At 40.8% G+C, this 25874-nt stretch overlaps 1 protein-coding gene across 3 annotated transcripts in view; it reads right to left on the bottom strand.

Annotated features, from left to right (window-relative positions):
* The window catches only part of DOK5 (docking protein 5), a 202795-nt gene extending 178333 nt beyond the window's left edge, over positions 1-24462 (bottom strand). Inside the window, exons 1-2 of one of the 3 annotated variants that reach the window (XM_011978132.1) lie at positions 23921-24462; positions 5051-5400 (exon numbers count right to left, since the gene is read on the bottom strand). In XM_011978132.1, the coding sequence (XP_011833522.1) occupies positions 5233-5400; positions 23921-23986 (234 nt within the window). In that variant the 5' untranslated portion in view covers positions 23987-24462 and the 3' untranslated portion in view covers positions 5051-5232. Of the gene's footprint in view, positions 1-5050; positions 5401-23920 lie in introns of those variants that run through there. The other 2 variants (XM_011978130.1, XM_011978131.1) reach the window with 2 other exon arrangements.
* Positions 24463-25874: the final 1412 nt, after the last annotated feature.

The raw sequence follows: 25874 nt of genomic DNA, 5'->3' as shown, positions 1-25874 counted from the left end.
CACGGTGAAACCCTGTCTCTACTAAAAATACAAAAAATTAGCCGGACGTGGTGGCGGGCGCCTGTAGTCCCAGCCACTCATGAGGCTGAGGCAGGAGAATGGCGTGAACCCGGGAGGCGGAGCTTGCAGTGAGCCGAGCCGAGACCGCATCACTGTACTCCAGCCTGGGCTAGGGAGCCAGACTCCACCCCAAAAAAAAAATAAATAAATAAAAATAAAAAAACTACAAGGATTGGCTACAGGGCTATGCATCAATATAGCAGTGATTAAGCAGAGAAGGCATGGATCTGAGCCCCTCACTCCTCCTGTTCCAAGCTGGGCAATCTTCAGGAAATTGTGCATCCCTCCAAGCCCAAACTTCTTTATCTGTAAAATGAGTTCAATAACAACACATCAGAATAGACTGAGGCTCAATTCAATCCCAGATTTAACCATTATGCTCTATTGCTACTTGGTCAAGTAATGTGATTAACCATAAACGTGGATGTGAGCATCTTGTTTGTGTAAATTTGATTGATTAATCTGCATCTTAACCTTACTAATGTACACAGAGGTCTTTTTAAATTGGCCAAAGAGACAACATAAGTGAAACAGAGAGCCTCCCACTCAGTAATAATTCCACTATTATTGGCTCCATAGCAGTACAATAACTGCCATATTAGCAGAACCTTCACAGATGCAGTATTTGTGGGTGATGCCTAATTCACCCACACTTCCTCATCCATCCAGCATTCTGATGAGACTTCTAGGTCTGTCTGTACCAGGGTAGGTATAATTAACAGAACTAGCTTGGACACCGGTACCGCAAATACAAATTCAAACTCTATCCAATCCTTTACCCCATCCATAACTCTGGACAACTTTCAAACTCTTGGAGCCTGAGTTTCCTGAAAACTTAAATGAAGTTAATAACATATGCCTTAAAGGATTAGTGAAAAGAGAAACAAAAAAGATGATGAACACAGAAAATCTAGCATGGCATGTAAGAATCCTGCTCTCCCTCCCAAGGGAGTAACAGCAATGTTTAAACCTTATCCCAAGAGTTAAATTAAGAATTAATTAAACATTCCCAAACTCAAATTCTAGGTTCATCTCTCTCATCATGGGCCTAGGACAAGCTTTGACCGTGCTCTGATCCCCAACTTCTTCATCCATGAAATCAGGGTCACCGGTAGTAACTGTTTACCCCGTACATGCATATAGTGCTGTACGGAACCAGTTACTAGTCAGTGTCTCATTATTATTAATTTCAAACTCAGAAGGCTGATGCATATAGCTCATATCTGTCAATATTTCCATATTTCTATATCTGCATTACAAGTGACTGCACTTAAGTGGCAATTAGATGGCTTTATTCTTCCACGGGGTGGGGGTGGGGGGAACAAAAGTCTTTTTTGGCTAAAGAGCCAAAATCTGTAAAAATATTAGCTCGTGAATAAAATAAGCTCAACGGAACATGATTTTCTCCTTCCCCACTTTCTATTATTGTCCTAAACAAAACATGCTCTTTATACAATTCACCAGGATTATGGCCCTTAAATATTGAATGCAATTTTGCTACATAAGGAGCAAACACCAACACTTGCAGTGTGACAAAAATTAAAAGTAAACAAATGATCAAGGTACATTTTATTTTCAAATCGGCTTGATTTACTCTGAAAATATGACCCAACTTCCTCTTCCCAATTGCTCAATCTGACCACAGTCTCTCACTGACCCAAACTGCAATTCTTAAATGTATGAGCAGATGAATCCAAATCCCATCTTTCTCTCCTTTGACAAACTAGAATTGCTGTTGTTCCCTCGGCAAACATAGTAGGATAGGAAATAAGACAGTTTAATCCTCTGGTTTATGACAGTGGGAGAGATGTTGCTGAAAACTCTCGGCTATCAGTGCTTTTAATTAAAACAACATTAGTAATGGTCACTAAAGGAAAATATATTCCATTGTAAATGTCAAGATTTATATTGTTTTTGACAATGCCACAATAATTATGCTAAGGTGCAGGAAGTAACACCGCCTCACTAATTCTCCTGCAACACAAAATATACAGTGAAAGTGACAAATGGATTAATTTACATATGGATGAACATGATCCGTCGCTCTCCAAGGTCCCAAAAGATACATAAGAGAAAAGTTTAGTGATGTTACTGGATGATGTCTTTTAAGACAACACAGTACAATATATGAGTATGCACCCTTATCACATAGAGAAGGGATTTGCAAAATATTTTAACTTAAATGGGCTCATTTTAAAAAATCATCACCCAACAAGTCCCTTGTCTCTGGTCAATTAGGGTCATAATATTGTTTTATTGTATTACAAAAGTTAAGAATGTACACTGTATAAATGAATAAGTAATACAGATTACCATATAAGCAGATAAACAAATACAAAAGCACAAACATACAAAAGCAAATGACCACTCAACTCACTTCCACCCCTTCAAGGAAAACACAGTTCCTTTACCATAGTTACCATCAGAAGCCTTTCCTTTCTTCATTTTCCTACAAGCATGCAGAAATATACATGTGGACACATTTGTGCCAAAACTCCTTCTTTTCTGACACTTGCTTTTTTCCTCCTACTCCACAATATGTCAGGACAATTTTCTACAAGATATAGCAAATGGAGTAACATAGAATAGAGCAAAACATGAAAACTTCAAACTCATTAGTGGGTGATTTTTTTTTTTTTGGTCTCATAACAGATTATGCCACCTTTTCACCTTCCACTCCTCCATTTAGAAGGTGTTACCTATGCCTATGTTACACAAATTTACACTTCAATTATGAGTTCAGAACTAGATAGTCCAAAAGTAAAGTAGTGGCATGTTGTTCAAATGTAAGACTGTTTAAATTGGATTTAAATGGATGACAATTTTAGCCTACATAGTGCATGAAGCAGAGTCTCTACATTCTGGTTTGTAGTATTCATTCATTGATTCATTAAGGACCCACTATGTTCCAGGGCTCAGGAATCCAGGTGAACAACCAGCCATGGTCCCCAACTTCAGAATCTGCTTTTCAAAGTAGCTAATATGTTATGAAAAGGCTCTACAGCAACTATTTTATTATGTTCAAGACATCCCTGTGATTCAGGAGCCATAATTATTGACATTGTTTAGCTGAGGAAACAGAAATTAGGAGAGGTTAAGTAACATGTCCAGAATCACAATGCAACCATGGTATAGAAAGATCTGCCTGTCCACCACCTCCCACAGAGGTTTATGCTCTGACCCACCAGGTTATAGGTTTTACAGCTTAAAGATGTGGTTACTAAGAGACCAGAATCTTGGAGAAATCATGAAATCTCACTTGCCCTCAGTTTCCCCATCAGTAAAGTACAGGGATCAGAGAAGTTAATATCAAATCTCTCTGTATTCTAAATGTCTATTTATGCTGGGTTTTTTTTTTGTTGTTGTTGTTGTTGTTTTTTTGAGACGGAATCTCTCTCTGTTGCCCAGGTTGGAGTGCAGTGGTGCGATCTTGGCTCACTGTAAGCTCCACTTCCCGGGTTCACGCCATTCTCTGGCCTCAGCCTCCCAAGTAGCTGGGACTACAGACACCTGCCACCATGCCCGGCTAATTTTTGTATTTTTAGTAGAGATGAGGTTTCACCATGTTAGCCAGGATGGTCTCGATCTCCTGACCTCGTGATCCACCCACCTCAGCCTCCCAAAGTGCTGGGATTACAGGCGTGAGCCACTGCGTCTGGCTCTTTTTTTCTTTTCAAGGATTTCAAAACTTGAACTGATGTTATTCATCCAATATGTTCTCTCTTAAATTTAATATAATCTTCACTTGCATGCCTCTTTAGATCAGAGAATAGTAAGACACATTTTTAATAATCCTTATATCCTTCCTATTAGTCTTTCTCCAGCTAATATGCCAGTGCCTTTCTCAGTTGAAACCTTTGGAAGATAAAAGGAGAAACTGGCATTTCTAACTTTGTATTCATAATGCCTATTTAAAATCAAGATCAAATTCCCTAGAATGCATGACCTTAACTTGCAGAAAGTTGACCCATTCTTGAGTTAATATTAGAGCAATTAGTCTAACAAAAGGTCTTTTCTTCATCTTTATAATATTCAACTTCATCTGTGTCTGAAAACTAACTTCAAAATTTAATGCCAATAAAATGTCCAATCTGCTTCACACATACTTGATCCTCTGTCTGTCACTCTAAAATGAATTTAACTTCAGAAATTTACTTCTGTATGATAAAGAACAGTCCTATGTGTAAAATTGTCAATCTCACTAAGGGGTACCCCAGGAGCCCGGGAAATGTACTTCTAATTTTTTTTTTTTTTTTTTGAGATGGAGTCTCACTCTGTTGCCCAGGCTGAAATGTAATGGCATGATCTTGGCTCACTGCAACCTCTGACTCCCGGGTTCAAGCGATTCTTCCGCCTCAGCCTCCCAAGTAGCTGGGATTACAGGCACCCACCATCATGCCCGGCTAATTTTTGTAGAGATGGGGTTTCACTATGTTGGCCAGGCTGGTCTTGAACTCCTGACCTCAGGTGATCAGCCCACCTTGGCCTCCCAAAGTGCTGGGATTACAGGCGTGAGCCACTGCGCCCAGCTACTTCTTTCTAAATATTTAATCAATCTCAAAACATCTGCTTGTCTTGTCAGCATAACCTCTATAATTCCATCTATTATAGAAACATTCCCCAGATATGTATAGCTGCCCAATGAAATTGACAGTTATGAGAAAAAAATAAAATAAAATTGTCTCCCCTTAGTCAGTAGGCTACTTGATGGCCAAATACCCTGTTCAGGATTAAAGTGGAATCATCCCCACAGACAAAAGCATCCCTCTTCCCTCTGGCTACAATGAGCTATAACCAGCATTCCCTTTTCAGGGTGATATAAACAGGTACTCAGGAAGAGCTGTTATTAGGCCTTTGATGCAAGAAAAGCTAAAGTAACATTTCTTTAAGGCATAGAAATCTTGCCTACTGTTTGGAGCTTCTTCCTCCCAGAGAAAAACACGGTTGGTACTAACCCTTTACCCAGTGCAAATTCAATGTGATGAACCAGTTAAGGGATTTTCTTTTTTATTTGTTTAGTGTATGAATCTACTGAGGAGATTGGGACATTTTTAACAACATAATAAATAAAATATGATCTACCAAATTTCCATTTTATGAAAATTAGACTAAAGAGCCATTTTAGTGTTGAGAACATTGGGTAAAATAAAGGGAGAACCATGGGCCAACAAATCAAGTCCGATTCTTGCAAAAGGTCTTGAATCCCTCTTTAGAAGGTTGGTCTAAAGTTGCAGATTTGCAATGACACATCAGGTTGCCGCAGACTGGGTTTTCCAGGAGCAGATTCCAAGGAGATCTGCATGTCGGGTGTTGACTGGGGAGGGTTCTCAGGATCAGCACCTTAGAGGGAGTCAAGGGCGGGCACGGGTCAGCTGTGATGCACTCTCAGTAAGGGCTTCCAAAGATTTTTTTTCAGTGTATGAATGTACTGAGGAGACTGGGGCATTTTAACAAGATAATAAATAAAATATGATCTACCAAATTTCCATTTTATGAAAATTAAAGAGCCATTTTAGTTTTGAGAACGTTGGGTAAAATAAAGGGAGAACCAAGGGCCAAGCTACCTTGCCTAAAGGTGCCAGCCACCACACCCAACTAAGTACCAGCTCTGCTGCAAGTTGTCACTGAATCACACTCCAGGCAGCTGGGAGAAGGAATGCTTCAGTCATTAAGACAGGGATGGAGATCTGGGAAGCAAACTGTTAAAAGCATGCTCACCACACAGGTCTAGCTCAGTCATGGTCAGTCTTCCCACAGTTAAGCAATGGATTCTGAAATGTCAAGCCCAACAGGAAAGGCTAAATATCCCCAGATGAATGAGTCTTGCTAAGGTATCCAACTGCAGTTTTGAAGGAAATGGGTAAAAGTGTAGAACATCCAGCTCCTTCCCAGGAGGTCCACTGAACATTAAGAATACGACAATAAAGCTAAGAGCTAGGAGGAATTCTTTAATTCATTTACTCATTTATTCATTCAACAGATAGTTATTGAACATTTAATATATGGGAAAAAGCAAGAAGCAAGACAAGCTGTGCCCTTGTGAAGCTCACAGGCTTATGGAGCCAAAATCATCAAAACAACACTCTCAAAACAAATACTTTTAAGCCATGAGTGTCATGAAGAAGTAATATAGGGCTATAGGGCAGCACTGTTTAATAGAATTCTCTACAACTATAGAAATATTTTATTTAATTTTTAATTTTTATTTTGAGACTGGGTCTCACTCTGTCACCCAGGCTGGAGTACAGTGGCATGATCATGGCTCACTGCAGCCTCCAACTCCTGGGCCTAAACGATCCTCCCCCCGCAGCCTCCTGAGTAGTTAGAACTACAGAGGCTAGCCACCACACCCAACTAAGTTAATTGGTGCAGAAATGGGGGTCTCCTTAAGTTGCCCAGGTTTGTCTCAAACTCCTGGCCTCAAGCGATCCTCCCACCTCAGCCTCCCAAAGTGCTGGGATTACAGGCCTGAGCCACTGCATTCAGCCTGGAAATATATCTGTGTTCTCCAATATAGTAGCCACTGATGACTATGTACGTGGCTACTCATCACTTAAAATGTGGCTAGTGTGACTTAGGATTGGGTTTTTACATTTGTATTTAATTTTAATTAAATTTACATGTCCACCTGTAACAAGGGGCTAACCCTACCATTTAGATGGGGATGTGTCAGAAAAAGCAACTCCAAATCAATGACATTACAGCCTGGATTTTCAAGATGAGCAGTAATTAGAGAAACTAAGAGTAAGAGTAAGAATTTGCTAGTCGACAGGAAGAGCACATATAAGAATGGTGACAAAGGAAAGAGCACGTGGCTACTGGAGGAACTAAAGGAGGTGTGTTGGGCTCATGCACTGATTTTGGGGAGTATGGTGTGACACAGCGAGTGAGTGCAGCAGGCTCTGGGTCACACAGTGTCCTGAGTACATTTCAGAGATATTCATGTACAAGGGGAAGGCACTGGAAAGTTGTAAGAAAGGTAGGATAGGATTAGGTTCAATTTTTAGGTGATCAATTTAGGTGATCAAAGAGAACAGATTTGGGGAGTGGGGGATTGAGCCAAGGAGCAGACGGACAAACGGACAAACACATCCTTTCTTTTTTTTTTTTTTTGGAGGGGGACAGATTCTCACTCTGTCACCCAGGCTGGAGTGCAGTGGCTCAGTCTCAGCTCACTGCAACCTCCGCCTCCCAGGGTCAAGCAATTCTCCTGCCTCAGCCTTTCGAGTAACTGGGATTACAGGCACCCGCCACCACTCCTGGCTAATTTTTTTTTTTTTAATTTTTAGTAGAGACAGGGTTTCACTATGTTGACCAGGCTGATCTTGAACTCCTGACCTCAAGGGATCCACCCTCCGTGGCCTCCCAAAGTGCTGGGATTACAGGCGTGAGCCACCGTACTTGGCCAAGAACATCCTTTAAAAGGTTGTTCTCTCTGTTCTCTCTTCTCCTAAAACACACACACACACACGTGCATGCTCTCGCACACACACAAAGCCACACTCTTACAAGCACTCTTTATCAGAGTGTACCTGGTACAACCTCTTTGAAGAAAATTTCGTATTATTCCTCAAAAGTGTAAATGTACACAACTTTGTAAGACAACTTCCTTTTTAGGACTTATCTTAGAAATACAGTATCAGTATGCATGAGTGTATAGTCAGGGATGTCACTACCTCATTATTTATATAGCAAAAACTGGAAACTACCTAAAAATGTCCATTGTTAGTAGACTACATTAAAGAAATTGTGACATAGGAAAAAAATGAATATTGACCATTCTTAAAAATGTTTGAAAAGTGTTTCAACATAAGTTAAAAGAGACAAAGTATATAATAGGATTGTATAGTATGAACTCATGTGTGTAAAACAAATTACACATATACACACAAGTACACGCACTTTTATGCTTGCCTCTAATAAACATCGCTGTACAAAGATACAAGAATCTACTAAGAATGACTAATCCCAGGAAGTGAGACCAGTCTGGGGTTGGAGAAAATTTTTCTTTTCATTCTATCCTATTTTGCATTGTTTTATTTCTCTATCATGTATATATAATATAAAATACCGGTTAATTTAAAAGAATTTATATATATGACATATGAATTTATAAATATGACATCTATGTCATATATGTATATGATATCCTTTGTTGTGGAGTGGGTCGGTGTTCTTTCTTTCTCTCCCTGTGTCTTTCTTTCTTTTTCTCTTTCTTTCACTTTCTCTCTCTTTCTTTCATTTTTTGCCATTCTTTGCCAGAAATTAAACTCTGCTTTTTCGAATATCAGATCACTCTTGGAATCTAAAGGAAATAATAAATTCAGTTGTTTGGGATCTGATACAAGTCATGGCAACTTTGGAGAAAAATCTCAAGTTTTCTCTGCTATTTTCCACTCAGGAAGCCAATGGTGGGATGCCGGGGAGACCCACTTGGGACTGAATAGAATGTTCCGGGTACTTGAGAGGCTCTTCATGTCCACAGTCACACTTCCTGTGCAGAGGTGAACAGCTGCTGGGGGAAGGAGGGAAGGCATTTCTGTCTCCATCTTCTGCAGTGGAAGCCAAGGTGTAAGCAGTTCAGTGACCTGGTCTGCTCATAGCAGATGGCCAGAAGTAGGACAGGGGTGAAAATTGGACCCTTCTCACCCTGGCCAGGTTTCTGTTCTACCAGTTTGACCTGTCCTGGGGATTGCAGCTGCGATACTGCAAAGAGACTACAAGAATCAAGAATCACACAATAGAATTCCACAAACCTTTTGCAATTTCTTGACGTGTATGAATGTCTTGACGTGTATGCATACTATGCTAGGGTGACTCACCTTTTTCATAATTTAACATGCAAGATGTTATTTCAGGTTTTCAATTTTCACTTTATTTATTGAGCACCTACTGTGTGCTCAGATAGTATTCTAGCCACTAAGAATTCAGCCATGAACAAAACAGACAAAGACCCGCTCAGTGCTTGTGGTTACTAAAAGAAACAAGCAACAAAGAAATGAATAATTTAAGAAATCATTACCGTTGTGAGGCATGATCCTGCATGCAATTAAAAGGGAGAGAGACAGAGAATACCTGAAGGAGACCATCTGAGATTGAATGGTCAAACAGTTCTCTGGGCAGGGGACTTTTGACCTGACAATGAGGTCAGAGCCTGCCATGGAAGAACATTACTGACAAAGGGAAGCGTGACACGGCAAAGACATAGACGGAAAAGAGTTCATCATTTGAAGAGTGAAAAGGAGCTGATGTGGCCAGAGCTTAGAGAGAAAGGAAAGGAGGCTGGGTGCGGTGGTTCACGCCTGTAATCCCAGCACTTTGGGAGGCCGAGGCAGGCAGATCACAAGGTCAAGAGATCGAGACCATCCTGACCCACATGGTGAAACCCCATCTCTACTAAAAATACAAAAATTAGCTTGGCATGGTGGTGTGCACCTGTAGTCCCAGCTACTTACTCGGAAGGCCGAGGCAGGAGAATTGCTTGAACACAGGAGGTGGAGGTTGCTGTGAGCCAAGATCACGCCACAGCACTCCAGCCTGGCAACAGAGCAACACTCCATCTCAAAAAATAAAAACAAAAATAAGAGAGAAAGGAAAAGAGAGTCTCAAGATACCAGATACCTAGGAACAACATAAATGCAATATTCAGAAATTATATCTAGCACTCAGTACAAAGAATCACATCATCCCCTACCCTCCCACTCCTGCCACACAGCTAGACACACTCGAAGTATTTTATAAGACTGACCAAGAATATAGACTGAGCTGCATTAGTCAATATGTATTTATCTGATTAAATTTAAAATGTATATATGTATATATGCATGTGTATGTATATATGTATCATTTCATTCAACATACATTTATCAAAAGTGCACATTCATAATTTAATTTTTAGAGTAAAAATAAATACAGTAACAGCTAACATATAATTTATCCTATCTTCTAGGTAAGATATTTCCATAGAGCCATTTCCCAGGAATGTGTGTTTTAAGAAAGTAAATTATGATCTATATGTTTCTAAATGTTCACTAAATAACTACTTTTTGAGTTGAGTAAATATTACTGTTAAAACAAAAAAACCTGTACAACTGAAAAGATTCTAATTATAAAATGCCCTAAAACTCAGCCTCAAGTCAGGGAAATCTATACACAAATGAGTCCATTCCTCACCTAGTAGACTGGCAAAACGTTGAAAAAGCTCTTGGGCGAAATGTGACAAAATGAGAGGAAATGGGCTTTCTTGTACATTGCTAGAGAACATCCTCCAAAGCAACTTTCATGAAATTCTACATGTGAATACCCTTGGAACAATAAGTCCCACTTCTAAGAATTTATTCACCTCCAGGATCTCCACTGGGTGTGATGAGGGGTAGTCTGTAGCACTGTTTGTAACAGAGGGGAAAAAAATGGATTCACCCCAATGTTCCATGAAAGAGAAAGACAGTGGATTTGAACCCAGGCTCTGACACGTAAGACTGTGTGAGTTGGCTGAAAACTTAACCTCTTAGTATCTCAGTTTCATAATTTGTAAAATGGGCATAAAATAACACCTACTTTATGCACATATTTAACAAATAAAAGGAAGGAAGGAAAGAAGAATCAATAAATAATCAAATAAGATATATCCATACAGGGGAATCCTATCAAATTATTCAAAACTATGATATATCACTAAATAAAAAATCCATGGCTCAGAAGACTATATAAGTAAAAATTGCATGCAAACGCACATACAGACCCACACATGCACACACACCCACACACACACACAAAATTACTTATATATAGACTATTCTGGAAGAAACTATTCACAGTGGTTGTTTCTGAAAAAGGGAACTAGATGATTCTAGGAAATGGAGATGAAAGGAAACTACTCTTCAGTGTATAAACTTTGTATCCTCGAATTTTATACCAAGTGTACATATTACCTACTCCAAAAGAAATCAAATAAAATTTAATTTTAATGGAGTAAATCCAAACCTTTGATATTAATTGCTGTATTTCCTGATGATGAATTTGCAGATTATATATAAACAACTATGAGAAATTCTAAAACGTTCTACTGCTCAGAAGAGAATCTACTGCAAAATGAGATGGGATATAGGCACAGTTTTCTATTTGTCTTCTCACATCTGAATACACCATTCCATTCTTCTGACAGGAAGTAAAACCATTCATCCATTCAATCAACAAATATCAAGAATTTACTAAGGACTATGACCTGGGAATACAGCAGTGAACAAGATAGCCAAAGTCCCTGGCCTCAGAGAACTTACTCTAAGATGTAAATAATTTGTAAAATGGGCATAAAATAACACCTACTTCATGCACATATTTAATAATAAAAGGAAGGAAGGGAAGTGAAGGCAGAAGGGGAGGGGAAGGAGGAAGGGGAGGAAGGGAAGGAAGGAAGGAAGGAAGGAAGGAAGGAAGGAAGGAAGGAAGGAAGGAAGGAAGGAAGGAAACATAAGCAAATAATATATGTAAGATAAAACTTATGTCTCTTAGAGTAAGTTCTATGAGGCCAAGGACTTTGACTATCTTGTTCATTCCCTTTCTTACAGAAGAAAAACAAACAAGAAAAAAAGAATGTATATAGAAACGGAGAAACAGAAAAAGAAGAGAACAAATGGCATCAAATTTTAAAAAATTGTTAAGTTCTATACATGAATTAAATTAGGTGATGTTCTAGAAGAATGTGAGGAGTCAACTTCAAATGTTGTAGTCAAGGCAAGTCATTCTGAGGCAGGAATATGGATGCCAAGAGACAGCCAGCCAGGAGAAAATCAGAAGTAAGAGCAGCCAGTTAATGGACAAGATGGATTCAAACTAGTGAAGACTTCTCCAAGAGGACAAACTTTCTTGGAAAGATTCCTATCCAACTTCACTTTACACCACATTGAATTAATGGATGCTGAAGACTAGACTAGGTTCGTGATAACTTCCACATTTGAGGCCACTGCTAGTGGAATGGAACCCAGACTCAAAAAGTGACTTTTTCACGGATTAGCCAAAATTTCTGCACTTTGGTGGAAAGAAACCTGGAAACTGAGAAATTAGTATAAAGAGGGGATTCAAATAAGTATGATTTCTTAAAAGTTTGGAAAATAAATTTCTTTTATTGAATGAATGTACGGTGTTAAGATAATAAAATGAATTCTAAGAGTTGAATTGTTCTTCTAAACATGAAAACTTGTATTAAATAAAAGCATTGAACTCAATACCAGTGTTTTAACTAATTTGAGTTAGTCCGTTCATGAGACTTGCTAGTTTCTCTTTGTATTATTCACAGCAGTATCCATTGTACATTTGAATGAAGGGAAGAAAAAATAAGGGCTTGGGCAAAACCAAAATAAGGTTGTACAGTTTTTGGGGGGTGAGAAGTGACATACACATGGTGATACCAGAGGAAAGTTTTGTAAGATGATGGTATTGGCTACACAGGAGTTTTTTCCCTAAGCACCTAATTTTTAAGTTATTTATATAAAATGATGACATAGAGCAGCTATAAGTAAAGACATTTTAGAAAAGCTATTTTAAAAAATAAGTACACTGGTCTGCAGTTCCCCAAACTTCAGCCCTGCACCCTTTGGATTTGCACTGCCTCTGTGTACTATCACCTGCCTCCAAAATTTTTGCCACTGCATGGTCATATAATACCTGCGCTGTAAGTTAACATGAATTAAGTTACTTTACTTTTTTAAATAAATAAGCCTTATTTAAAGAGGAAGCACACATTCTTATCTGAAATTGGAAACCAGTGTCACTTGAAAGAAAATGTAAAATTTAACATCGTATAAAGTTAATTAATGCAACGAAACATGATGCTGTCAGCCTGAACACTCCACACCTAAGTTAGGATGGTCCCCTCTAGGAAAAGTCCTAGTAGTCACCAACTCTTTGAGATATGTTGAGCAATAAATAACACTTTTTCTCATTTTATGATTGAATGTTGTTTACTACCCTAAAATTCTCTCTCCAGACATATAAATCTCACATTTGGACAAAGCTGTTAGAGTTAATAGGTAAAAATACTGTGGCCAGTCTTTTAATCAAAGGTCGGCCATTTTGGCTAATACATTCAAGTCTTTATGTTCTAAGACAGGATTTCACTGGAGGCTCCTAAACAAACCCAATATTACAAAAATATATCACAGAAGTCAACACTAAGAGGAAGACAGAATGCAACCTTATTTTTTATTATCAAAAACATGACTCTTCCGCTGGAATATGAGTGAATTAATTTCCACCAGGCCATGGTTCTTACAGACAATAAACTAAAAATATCGTTTCAACCTCTTACCAATAAAAAATAAAAATCAGTAGTATGACTCACTGAGTTTCTACTATGATTCAGGCACAGGATTAAGAGCCTGGTATACTCATCTTTCATATATTATCCTCATTTTTCATATATAAGTAAGGTAAAGATCAGAAAGAATAAGCAATTTTCCCTTAGGCCACAGAACCAATAAGCAGCCAAGCTGAGACCCAAATTAAAATGTGAGTCTCAAACTTATGCTATTTCCACCACCACAAAAAAAAAAAAAAAAAAACTAATGCACAAATTAAATTGTGTATGTGTATGTGTGTAGAATGAGACAGTGTCCCAGGAAGATTTCTAGTAGTTATAGACATCATTTAAAAATTTATATTAAAAGGCAAAGGAAATAGAATAGCTAAAACAATTTTGAAAAAGAATAAACTGAGAGGGATCAGTATGCCCTGTTTCAAGACTTATTGTATAGTTACAAATACAGACATATATAGACATATCACTGTACATATATAAGGCATATAAAACAATGGACCAGAATAGAGGTCCCAGGCAAAGACACACATAAAAATGCTCAATGAAAGAAAAAACAACCTTTTCAAAAAAGTGCTGGAGTAACTGTGTGTCCATAGGCATAACCTTGACCTGAAATGCACACCTTATACAAAAATTACTCAAAATGGATAACAGACTTAAATATAAAAGATAAAACTATAACACTTACAAAAAAAATTAAAACATCTTCAGGATATTAGGCTGGCAAGGCAAGAGAGAGAGAAGATACCTGCAAATCACATATCTAAAAGGGGTTGATGTCTAGAATATATGAAGAACTTTCAAAACTCAACCGTTACAAAATAAGCAATCCAGGCATTTCACTGAAATGGGTATACAGATGGCAAACAGGAACATGAAAAGATGTTCAACATTGCTACCCTTTACAAAAATGCAAATTAAAACCACAATAAGATACCACGACACATCTAGAAGTATGGCTAAGATAAAACACAGTGACGACACCAAATGCTGGCGAGGATGCAGAAAAACCGGATCACTCACACGTTGCTGATGTGAATGTAAAATGGTACGACCTCTGTGAGAAAACAGCTCAGCAGTTTCTTTAAAAACTAGACACAACTCTACAACCCAACAATTGCACTCCTGGACATTTGCCTAGAGGCATGAAAACTTATGTTCACATGAAAATCTCTGCACAAATGCGGACATTAGTATATCAGCTTTACTCATGATAGCCAAAAACCAGAAACAACCCACGTCCTTCAACAGGTGAGTGTCTAAACAAACTACATACACACCATGGAACACTACTCAGCAAGAAAAAAGAACAATCTCATACACACAACAACCTGAACGAATCTCAGGGGATTATATTGAGTTTTAAAAAAGGCCAATCCCCAAAGGTTACATCCGTATGGTTCTTTTATATTACATTTTTTTTTTTTTCTTTTGAGAGGGAGTCTCACTCTTATCACGCAGGCTGCAGTGCAATGGCACAATCTCGGCTCACCGCAACCTCCACTGCTCAGTGCAACCTCCACCTCCCAGGTTCAAGCGATTCTCCTGCCTCAGCCTCCAGAGTAGCTGGAATTACAGGCACACACCACCACGCCCGAATAATTTTTGTATTTTTAGTAGAGACAGGGTTTCACCATGTTGGTCAGGCTGGTCACAAACTTCCGACCTTGTGATCTGCCCAGCTCAACCTCCCAAAGTTCTGTGATTACAGGCATGAGCCACCATGCCCGGCCTACATAATATTCTTTTTTTTTTTGAAAATTCTGAGACAGAGTCTCATCTTGCTCTGTTGTTCAGGCTGAAGTAGAGTGGGATGATCACGGTTCACTGCAGCCTCAACCTCCCAGGCTCAAGTGATCCTCCCACTTCAGCCTCTCAAGTAACTAGCACTACAGGCATGTGCCACCACTCCTGGCTAATTTTCTATTTTTATTTTTTGTAGAGACAGTCTCACTATGTTGCCTAAGACCGGTCTCAAACTTCTGGGCTCAAGTGGCCCTTCTGCCTTGGCCTCCCAAAGTCCTGGGATGACAGGAATGAGCTACGAAGCCTGGACTCCATTTTTACATAATAATCTTGAAATGACAAAATGACAAAAGGAAAACAGATTAGTGGTTGTCAGGGGATTAGGGATATGGGGGACAGGGGCAGGAGAGGCAGCTATATAAGAAGACTGTGAAGGAGCCTCCAGGGAATGAAATGTTCTATATCTCAACTGTATCATTGTCAATATCTTGGCTTTTATATTGTCCTACAAATTTGAAAGATGTTACCATTGGGGGGAAAATGGGTAAAGGGCATGGAATATCTCTCCATATTATTTCTTACAACTACATATGAACATAACAATTATCTAAAATAAAAATTCAATTAAAATAATGAAATATTGATCTTAATTTTTTTCTTTTGTTTTAAGATAAAGTCTTGCTCTTTTTCCCCAGGCTGGAGTGCGGTGGCAGGATCTCAGCTCACTGCAACCTCCACCTCCTGGGTTCAAGGGATTCTCCTGCCTCGGCCTCCCAAGTAGCTGGGATTATAGGCGCCTGCCATCATGCCCAGCTAATTTTTGTATTTTTAGTAGAGACGGGGTTTCACCATGTTGGCCGGGCTGATCTAGAACTCCTGACCTCAGGTGATCCACCCGCCTCAGCCTCCCAAAATGCTGGGATTACAGATGTAAGCCACCATGCCCACCCTGATCTTAATCTTTAAGAAGGCACAGCGGGTGGGAAATGGGAGAGGCTGGGGCAGGGAAGACCAGACTTCTGTAAGAATCTCATACAAGCTGCAAAGCATTGTCTCAGAAAAGTCACCTGCATCCTCTCCCTGGAGCCTAGTTAACAACTCGGCTTAAGCACACAAGACACACAGTTAACATGTTTGTTCTCTGGGATCCAGGGCATAAACAGAGGGTGGAACACTAATAAAATAAAGACAGCCCCCACAACTGCTCTGTAAAAATCAGCTTTCAAATACTTATTCAAAATTTAGCCATCTGCATGCTAGAAAGAAGCTATTTTAATTTAAAGATTCACATATATCATATGGCATTTCTAAACTCACAATTTTATTTTGAATTTCACAGGAACGGCAGTTGCAGGAGGGAGGCACCATAATCACTTGAGAGCTTAGAATCTCCAAAGGTTTAATTTCAACCCCACTAGGATCAAATTCCTGGAGTAAGAGAAAAATCAAACTTGTCCTTCCTCACTTCACAAAAATAGAATAGAAAAATATCCGCAGGCATCTTTTCACTTCAATATTTGACCTGTTACTCAGATTCATTCCTCTTTATGGTGATACATTAATCTCTTGTTAATAATACAAATCCAAAATTAAATTGTCAACTCCTTGAGGATGGTGATTGTATCTGCCTTATTTAAGGTGTTTTACATTAAGCTTAACACGAATAGGTACTCAAGAAATATTTGAGGAATGATAAAATAAATGAAAGAAAAGATATTCCAAGGAAAATTAAGTTCTTAAAATACCAAACAACTCCCCACAAAAATTACAAAGCTGCTTTAAAAATAAATATCTCTAGTCTTCTAATACATACGATTTCGAAAATACATTGGCAGATGTGGGGAAAATCATGTCACTAATTTGGTTTATGTCTATATGCAAAGTCACTAAATTGGCTACTCTTTGCTTAAATCAGTTTTGGGGATGATGATGTCAAGGCTGATTTTATGCACAATTAATCGTATGATCCATGTGGACAATCAGATGAAGATGACTGAAATACGAGCTGGAAAACCCTTCTGACATGGAAACCATGTCAACGAAGCTGATTCAAATGGAGCTAAAATAATTCAGTCATCCTGACTGATGCATGTATATATACGCAGTCTATCTGGCCATAAATTTCCCTACTGGTAAAGTTATCCCAAAGCCTCTTATTCTTAAAGAGTAACTAAACTTCACATATCTTACTGAACAGTTGCATGAGTTCATATGTGCATATGCATATATATACTTAAATAACAATAGCATATGATGAGGCTGGGAGCGGTGGCTCACGCCTGTAATCCCAGCACTTTGGGAGGCTGAGACGGATGGATCATCAGAAGTCAGGAGTTCAAGACCAGCCTGGCCAACATGGTGAAACCCTGTCTCTACTAAAAATACCAAAAGTAGCCGGCTGTAGTGACACGTGCCTGTAGTCCCAGCTACTCAGGAGGCTGAGGCAGGAGAATTGCTTGAACCCGGGGATGGAGGCTGCAGTGAGCTGAGATCGCGCCAGAGCATTCTAGCCTGGGCAGCAGAGCGAGACTCCATCTCAAAAGAAAAAAAGTAGTATATGAGTTTATTCTATTTGTATAATTTTCATATCATGACTATAACTTAGTCATGGTACCATTAAAAATGCATGGATTCCTGAACATTTAAATCTAAAAACCCCAAATGCAACATGAAAGCCTTTGTGGCATACCAGGCCAGGTGAAACTATAAGTGAAAGAGTTAGAAAATGTTTATTTTTAAAACCTGTACATGAGCTGACCAATGTTTAAGATTTCTTCTCTGCCACAAAAGAAAACAGTCCCCAAGTTAACAAAAATACCTCCTAGTCCAGTAAATTCACTCATATTGAAGTTACCTGAAGAGGTACTTCTCCTTATTCCATATCTCTGCCATTTGTGTAGAATCTTAAAAAATCTTATAATGGCGAAATCTTACAAATTCCTTCCATATCAACCATCAATGCCAAGCAACATTTGGTACTTGTACTAAGTTTGTTTTCCTAACTAAAAAAAAAAAGTTCTTTGAGGATAAGAACAATTGCAGTAGAAACAGTGAAAATAATAACCAGTTAAGTGTCATTGTCTCTAACCACACTGGAAGTAGGAGTGAGAGCCCTAATAAACATTAATTGGGTTTTTACTGTGTCAAGCATTGTGTTAAGCTCGTTATGTTAAGCTCTTACTACCCATCTATTAGGTGAGTTGGGATTTTAACACAGTCACATGTCAGAGCCTATGTTCTAGTCACATAACCAGCCAGTGAGTTAGGATTTTAGCACAGTCACATGTCAGAGCCTATGCTCTTAAGCCACTACACAGTGATGGGGTCATTAATTTATTCCACAAATCTTCATCAAATGCCCATTCTGTGCTGGGCCCCGTACTAGGCACTGGGGTACAGCTACGATTAAAGAAGACAGAAACAAGTCCCCAGCCCTCATGGAGCCTCACATGTCCTAGGCAGTATATAGACAATACAAAAATAAATGAGGGAGGGGGTAATAAGTCTAGGGAGAAAAAGGGGCAGGGAAAGAAGGAGAGGAGAGGAAGAAGAAATAAAATAGAGTGGTCTGAGGCCAGGCGCAGTGGCTCACGCCTGTAATCACAGCACTTTAGGAGACCGAGGCTTGTGGATCTCGAGGTCAGGAGTTCAAGACCAGCCTGGCCAACATGGTGAAAGCCCGTCTCTACTAAAAACAGAAAAATTAGCTGGGTATGGTGGCGCATGCCTGTAGTCCCAGCTACTTAGGAGGCTGAGACAGGAGAATTGCTTGAACCCAGGAGGCAAAGGCTGCTGTGAGCCGATATCGTGCCACTGCACTCCAGCCTGGAAAACAGAGTGAGACTCCGTTAAAAAAAAAAAAAAAAAAAAAAAAAAAGATAGATAGATAGATAGATAGATAGATAGATAGATAGATAGGTAGGTAGATGGATGGATGGAGGTCTGAAAGCCCTCACTGAAAAGGTAGCAGCTGAGAAAAGGCTGAAGGAGGCGAGAGAGCAAGCCAGGAGAAGATAACCGGGAGTAAAAGAAAGGGTTCTGGGGCAGCACAGGGCCTCATGGCCCATTGTACGACTTCTCTGCAGTATATGGAAAGTCACCAATGGTTTTGTTACCAGACAGGGGTAACATCCAGACCCCAGGAGAGGGTTCTTGGATCTCTCACAACAAAGAATTCAGGACAAGTCCATAAAGTGAAAGCAAGTTTATTAGGAAAGTAAAGGAATAAAGAATGGCTACTCCACAGACGAAGCAGCCCTGAGGGCTGCTGGTTGCCTATTTTTATGGTTATTTCTTGATGATATGCTAAACAAGGGATGGATCATTCATGCCTCCCCTTTTTAGAACGTGTAGGGTAACTTCCTGACGTTGCCATGGTATTTGTAAACTGTCATAGCACTGGTGGGGGTGGCGCCATGTAGCAGTGAGGACAACCGGAGGTCAGTCTCATGGCCATCTTGGTTTTGGTGGGTTTTAGCCGGCTTCTTTACTGCAACCTGTTTTATCAGCAAGGTCTTTCTGACCTGTATCTTGTGCTGAGCTCCTATCTCATCCCGTGACTTAGAATGCCTTCACCATCTGGGAATGCAGCCCAGTAGGTTTCAGTCTTATTTTACCCAGCTCCTGTTTAAGATAGAGTTGCTCTGGTTCTCACGCCTCTGACAGCTTCAGCAGCCAGGTGACATGACCTTTCTTACATTTCCAAAGGAACACTTTGCCATATTGAGAAGGCACTGGTGGGAGCAAGAGTGTAGGCAGGAAGTCAAATTAGAAGTCTGTTGCAATGTTACAGGGAGGAGATGAGGAGGGTTTGGACCAGGGTGGTAGCAGTGGATAGTGTGAGGTGACAGCCGGATTCTAGATATATTTCAAAGATACAGCCCACAAGATCTCCTGATGGATTGCCTGTAGGGGTGGGAGATGAGGGGAGAAGAGTGAAATGACATCAAGGTTTGCTTATGATGTTTCCCTTCGCAACCAAAATGCTGGGACCTCTAGTGGCTAAGATGGAGAGGACTCTAGGAGCAGCAGGTCTGTGAGTCATCCAAGTGGAGATGTGAGGTAGACAGCAGAATTTACATGAGTGGAGGTCAGAGAAGAGGTCCAAGCTGGTAAGTCCTTGGTAGACAAGAGCACAGAAATGTCACTTAAAAGCAAGTAACTGAGGGATTGTGTGTAGATAAATAGACCTGAGTTTCCATTCTGAACTTGCACTGTGGGCAAGCCATGACAATGATTGATGGAAAATCCTCTCCATTGCAAGGAAAGAAACGAAGTAAGAACTGTTACATGATGCCATCTAAGTCACACATTCAGCAGGTTAATGTCATACAAATTGCCTGATTTGCCTCTCCCCTAAAAAGAAATTTTTAGTGCATTTTGTGGATTAGTCAGATAATTATAGACAGCTGCTTCCCTCCTGCCCCCAGCCCCCCAAATAGTAACATCGACATTCCTGAACAAATTTGGTACCTAGGGCACAGCTGGAGACCTCCAGGAACCAATGGGGATTAAGCTGGGGAATACAGATGTGAAGATATTGAAACTCTTGAGTTAAATGAATCGCATTTCATTAAGCTTTTTGATATTTAAAGAAGAAAATAAATCTATACATATTTGATTGTTTAATCATTTAAACTCTTTGGGATTTCAAATGAAGGTGAACACTTATCTGTCACCCATTTGGATGGGAATGTTTTTAGAATGTTTCCCGTCCTGTTAAAAAATCACATGTATAAATACATATGTATATTATATATTATACAATATATACATATGTTATATGTATATATTTATTCCTATGTATAAAAATACACACATACACATATATGTATATAATATGTAAAAGTTTCATCCATTGAAAAAATATGGAACTGCATAAACAGTTATGCCTTTGTACACTTCTACATACAAGGAGAAGGAAATAGATAATTTCTGTATCCGTCTACCAATCCTAATTCATCTTTGATTAAAAAAAGATACAAGTAGAATCAATGTTCTAGACTTTCATTGCATTTTCACAAATATCTTATTTAATGCTCCCAAGAACATCACTAAATAGTATTCATTGTACAGACTAGAAAACTGAGGCTAAGAAAGGTCAAAAGTCAACAAACAATAGAAGCAGAATGCGTTCCCTTCCCTTTCTCCAATATTTATTTGGAGAATAAATAAAGAAGCATTTATTCCTCGGCACAAGGAACAGCTGCTTACCATGAAATGTTTTTGTATTTAATAATAAACCCTCCCAAACATGGTCTGGATTCCACTAATAAAACTGCTGTTGTATTAGTTCCTAAAGAAGGTTATAAATGGCAAGACCATCCATGCACTATATAGTTCAGTGCATATTTCAGCAGGAACTTACCAAGTGCGTATTGTTCTAGACAAAATAAATGCCCTACCTCTCTTTGAGACTTGCACATGTTCATAGAACATACATGTCCCATGCTGTTCTAGGCTATATGTAGCCTAGATTAACACCACTACCATTCCTTCCTGTGGACAAAGGGTCCCCATGCCAATTCCCTACAGCATCCTTGACCAGTATTTGCAGCCTCCATTAAAACTTTGGTTTGCACTGTGTTCTGGCAACTATGTAATGAGCCTCTTTTGTAAATCACACCATAAGAATATTCTTAAAATTAACTGGCGAGAAAACCAATGCTAACAAATAAGACCAGATTTATTTGATCATATTTTTGACCTTTTCTCTCCATGAGCAATAACCATAATTCGATAGATATTCTGAAGTCTGAATGTGAGCACAGACAAAAAGAATAAATCTTGAGAAAGTATACCGCTCACTAGCATCCAAAATGTTATAAAATATAAAACAAATACAAACTAAACCGTATTTCTGTTCCTTCTGCTTCAAATATCTGTCCATAAATGTTGGCGCACACATAGGGCTATGTTGTGTCAATTGTAATAATTTACAAAAAATAATCTCAGTTACCACAAACAAGAAAGTGACGGTAACCAGTCTTTCAAATAAATTACCATGTGTCACAATTTGGCATAAACTCTGATCCTTATGAATAATTCATATTTTGTGCATTAATAATGCATGTCCTCTTCCCATTGCAATGCTCCCTAACAGAGAATGGATGTCTCGTACCAATTCCTTCCATTGACATGATGGAGTAAAGCTAAATTAGAATGGTGGGGTTTTTTATAACTTACACCCCTTAAAATTGTAACAGTTGGCCAGCCTATAAGCATACCAAAAATAGAAAGTTCCTATTACTGTTTGCCCCTTACATGGGAGTCACTCAGTAAAGTACCCCAACAATGCGTGTTCTTGCAGATGAGAATATTTGCATAGCAGAAAAGAAAACCAAGGAAACTTTGGCAGAGCTGATGGAAATGGTGAGTTCTGTTGCATTTCTCCCTAATTACATATGTATATATTCACAATAACACAGGACATAATTGCTAAAACATGGTCACCAGCAGGGGGAAAAAAAAAAGAAAAGAAAAGAAAAAGACCAAAACGAATTAAGCAAGAGTTTTATAATAATTGTGGCTGTTCCTCCCCACAGGGCTTCCCTCTCTAGCTGAGTTTACTACTGTGAAATTTCTTTTCAGTTTTCAGTAAAAGTATCTGGCACATTAAAACAGTCCAAAGACTAAGTAAGAGAAAGATGCCAAATGACACATATTTGTAGAGAAAGTTATTCAATTTATCACTATCAATAGGGGCATTCCACACGATTACTGACATTATAATTATTTCAGGCATTACACTAAAGGATATTTTCTCTCCCCTCCCCACCCCCAGTTTTCACCCGCTATGTCTGGCCCAAACGCACAGGATCAACTAAAACAGCGACAACACTTGATAGGAGGCAAAGAGAAATAAGGGACCTAGTTTGAAATTTTTAGGAAATAAAAAAAATCATTCCAGTCTCTTCCCTTTCTCTCAGGAATTCTTTCACCATCATTCAGGCCCAAGGAGAGGAAGGGTGGGTTCTCTCTTGAAGCCTCCTCCAGAGAGAAAGGGGCGAAAGAGAGGGAGTTTTAAGGAAGCAGCTCGCCTGTGTCAACATCCGTCCCCAAGTGCCCTAAGATTCATTCATTCTTCCTTTCAGGACCTATGTAGGGAGCACTTGCGCTATGCCAGGTATTAGGTTCCACGTAAATAACCCTCTCCTGGACCTCCAGGGTGTATCACAGCAACAGAAATCCACCACCCCGGCTTCGAACCAGGGAAAATCCAGATTCAAGTGTCTACTCAAGTTGGCCCCGGTCAGAGGCCAGCCCGCACCGCCGTGGACACGACACCTGGGACAGAGGCGGGGGAGTCCAAAGACACCTTACACTTGGCAGAAATCTCTCCCTGGGGTCAGAGGGCTCGTGACCTCTTTCACACCGAGTACGCGTGTCCTCTTTCTCAACCGGCCAGTCCATCCCCCGGAAAAGTTAAGTTGGCGGCGAGTGGGAAAAGAGGGGAACCGGGGGCATCCGGCAGGCACCCCCGCCCGGGTTTCTCAGCTCCAACTTCCATGGCTACCGAGAAATATTTATTTCGAGTAGATGGGCTCCAGTGGCTACTGAAGCCCAACACGCGGCCACCATCAGAAAGCCAAGTCATCCAAGAGATAAAGATAGACCCATTACATACCTAGACGCTGGCCTTACAGTGACAGCCCTGGAGACGCGGGTTTCGGCTGAGAAAGCCACCGCGTAATTCTCCGGCCCGCGGCCGGGGACTCTCCGTCCACCCTCCAGGGATGCTGGCTCAGGAAAGAGACAATCGAACCGGCGAACAGCAACACGGAGAGGATCGATACTCACCCCGAGGCGTCTGCTCCGGATCCTCACGTACCCTTGCTTCACTATGTCATTAAAATTGGAAGCCATCCCAGACAGCCGGTGACCCCCCTTTACCCAAGAGCGCGCACCCGAAGTGGCTTTGGGGAGGGTGGAGGGCAGGGTCAAGACAAGCAGTCGGTGGGAGAAAGTTGGAGAGGTGAAGCTGCTTCGGCGGCGCTGGGCGAGGCTTTAAAAGACGCACATCACTTTCTCTGTCCCCCCAACCCTGAGAGTGGGCGTCCAGCTTGCAGCCACTTTCGGGGAGCGCAGAGCGCGGCGCGGGGAGGCGAGGCTGGAGCGCCGGCGTCAGCTGACTTCGCGGCCGGCCTGCCAGGAGGAGGAGCGGCGGCGGCTGAGGGATCCAGCCCTGCCTCCTCCCGGGGCCGAGAAGGAGGAGGAGAAGGAGGAGGAGGAGGAGGAGGAAGGAGGAAGAGGAAGGAGGAGGAAGGGGTGGGGGACTGAGAGGAGGAGCTGCGCGAGTCCCAGCACCGGGCTGCGGCCACCCGCGAGCAGCCGCCTTGGAACGCGCTCCCCGCGCCTCCCACCCACCTTTCCCTCCCCGCTTCCCCTTCCGATCCCTCCCCTCCTGGCAGACCCAGAGCGTGCCCCCGCCGCCCCCGCACCTCGCCCACAGCCTACGGAGACAGCGCCCGCTCTCCTCGCTCCGGTGACTTAGGAGGAGAGGAAATTTCACTTTTTTCCAGCCGCCGCCTACCCCGCCTCTCCCTTCAGCCCCTGCTCTTTCCCCGAGAAGGGCCGATGTTACGTGTGTGTCTGGGGAGATGGTGTTGCCGCGACTCGCCTTGACCTTGGCACCTGAGGAGAGCAATATTGTCACCGCCTTATCTAAATGCTTCCTTGGGTTTCCTTGGTGTCAGGGACCCAGCCCTCGCTGGTATCATTTGCCACCGTTTCCCTGTTTGAGCCTGTCTTTCCCGCCTGAATGTGTTTCGCAGGGGGCTGAGACTTGACCTCATCACTGTTTGTCCCCAAAGCCTGACCCTAGAGCAAGTGCTCAGTAAATCCTTGCGGTTATCAAGATGGCCACCTGGGTGCCAGGCACTCTCCAAGCCTTTCGCATGGATTCACTCATTCAAACTCCCCTGCACTTTTTGAGGTAGGTGTCCTGTTATGTACATACCAGGCTCATATTTAAGCCTCCTTAGGCTGGCAATAGAGCTCTCATTGCCATTATGAGATACAGCCTATACAACAAGATGAAGAAGGGGACTGGATTTCACACTCACCTGCCCCTGACTGCATTACCTCCCTGAAGCATACTTGATTGATAATTGCTAGCACACATTGAGCACCAGTGTGCTGGGCATTGTGCTAATCTTGTTAAGGGAATAATGAGTTAGGTACCAGCATCCACACTTTACAGACTGAAGCTCAGAAGCGTTAGGCCCCTGGGACTTGCTAAGGTCTCACAGCTGGCCACTATCAGAGCTAGGATTGAAGGGAGGTGTGTGTGGTGCCCAGCTCTGCTCCTAAACATTCTCCTATTCCTCTTCTGAAGAGCAGATCTCACAGAAAGAGAGGTTACTAGTTGATTTCCAAGGAAGATCTTTCTAATCATTTGCACTATTCACAAAGGCAAAGATAATAATCAGAAATGAGACAAAAATTCTTACTCACTGGAAGTGACCAAGCTAAAGCTGGGTGATCACTGCTCAGAGCTATTGAGAAGAGGATTCAGTTACTAGTGGATTGTTTGACCTGATGACATCCACAGGTCTTTCAGCTCTAAGACGATATGAATCTTCCCAATCTCACTGGGAACATTAGCTTTTAGTCACCTTGGCTTGATGAGTTTCAGTTAAAGAACAGAATCCCCCAAGAATGTGTCATAGGAGAACCGAGACTAAATGGGGACAATCAAAAAGGAGATATTCTGGCAGGGAGAACTATTTTTGCTACGTAGTAAACCATCTGT

This window comes from Mandrillus leucophaeus, unplaced genomic scaffold, assembly GCF_000951045.1.
Source record: "Mandrillus leucophaeus isolate KB7577 unplaced genomic scaffold, Mleu.le_1.0 Scaffold19, whole genome shotgun sequence".
NCBI classification, from domain to species: Eukaryota; Metazoa; Chordata; class Mammalia; order Primates; family Cercopithecidae; genus Mandrillus; species Mandrillus leucophaeus.
Note: the sequence above shows the minus strand (reverse complement) of the source record. Positions and strands in the feature narration are given on the sequence as shown.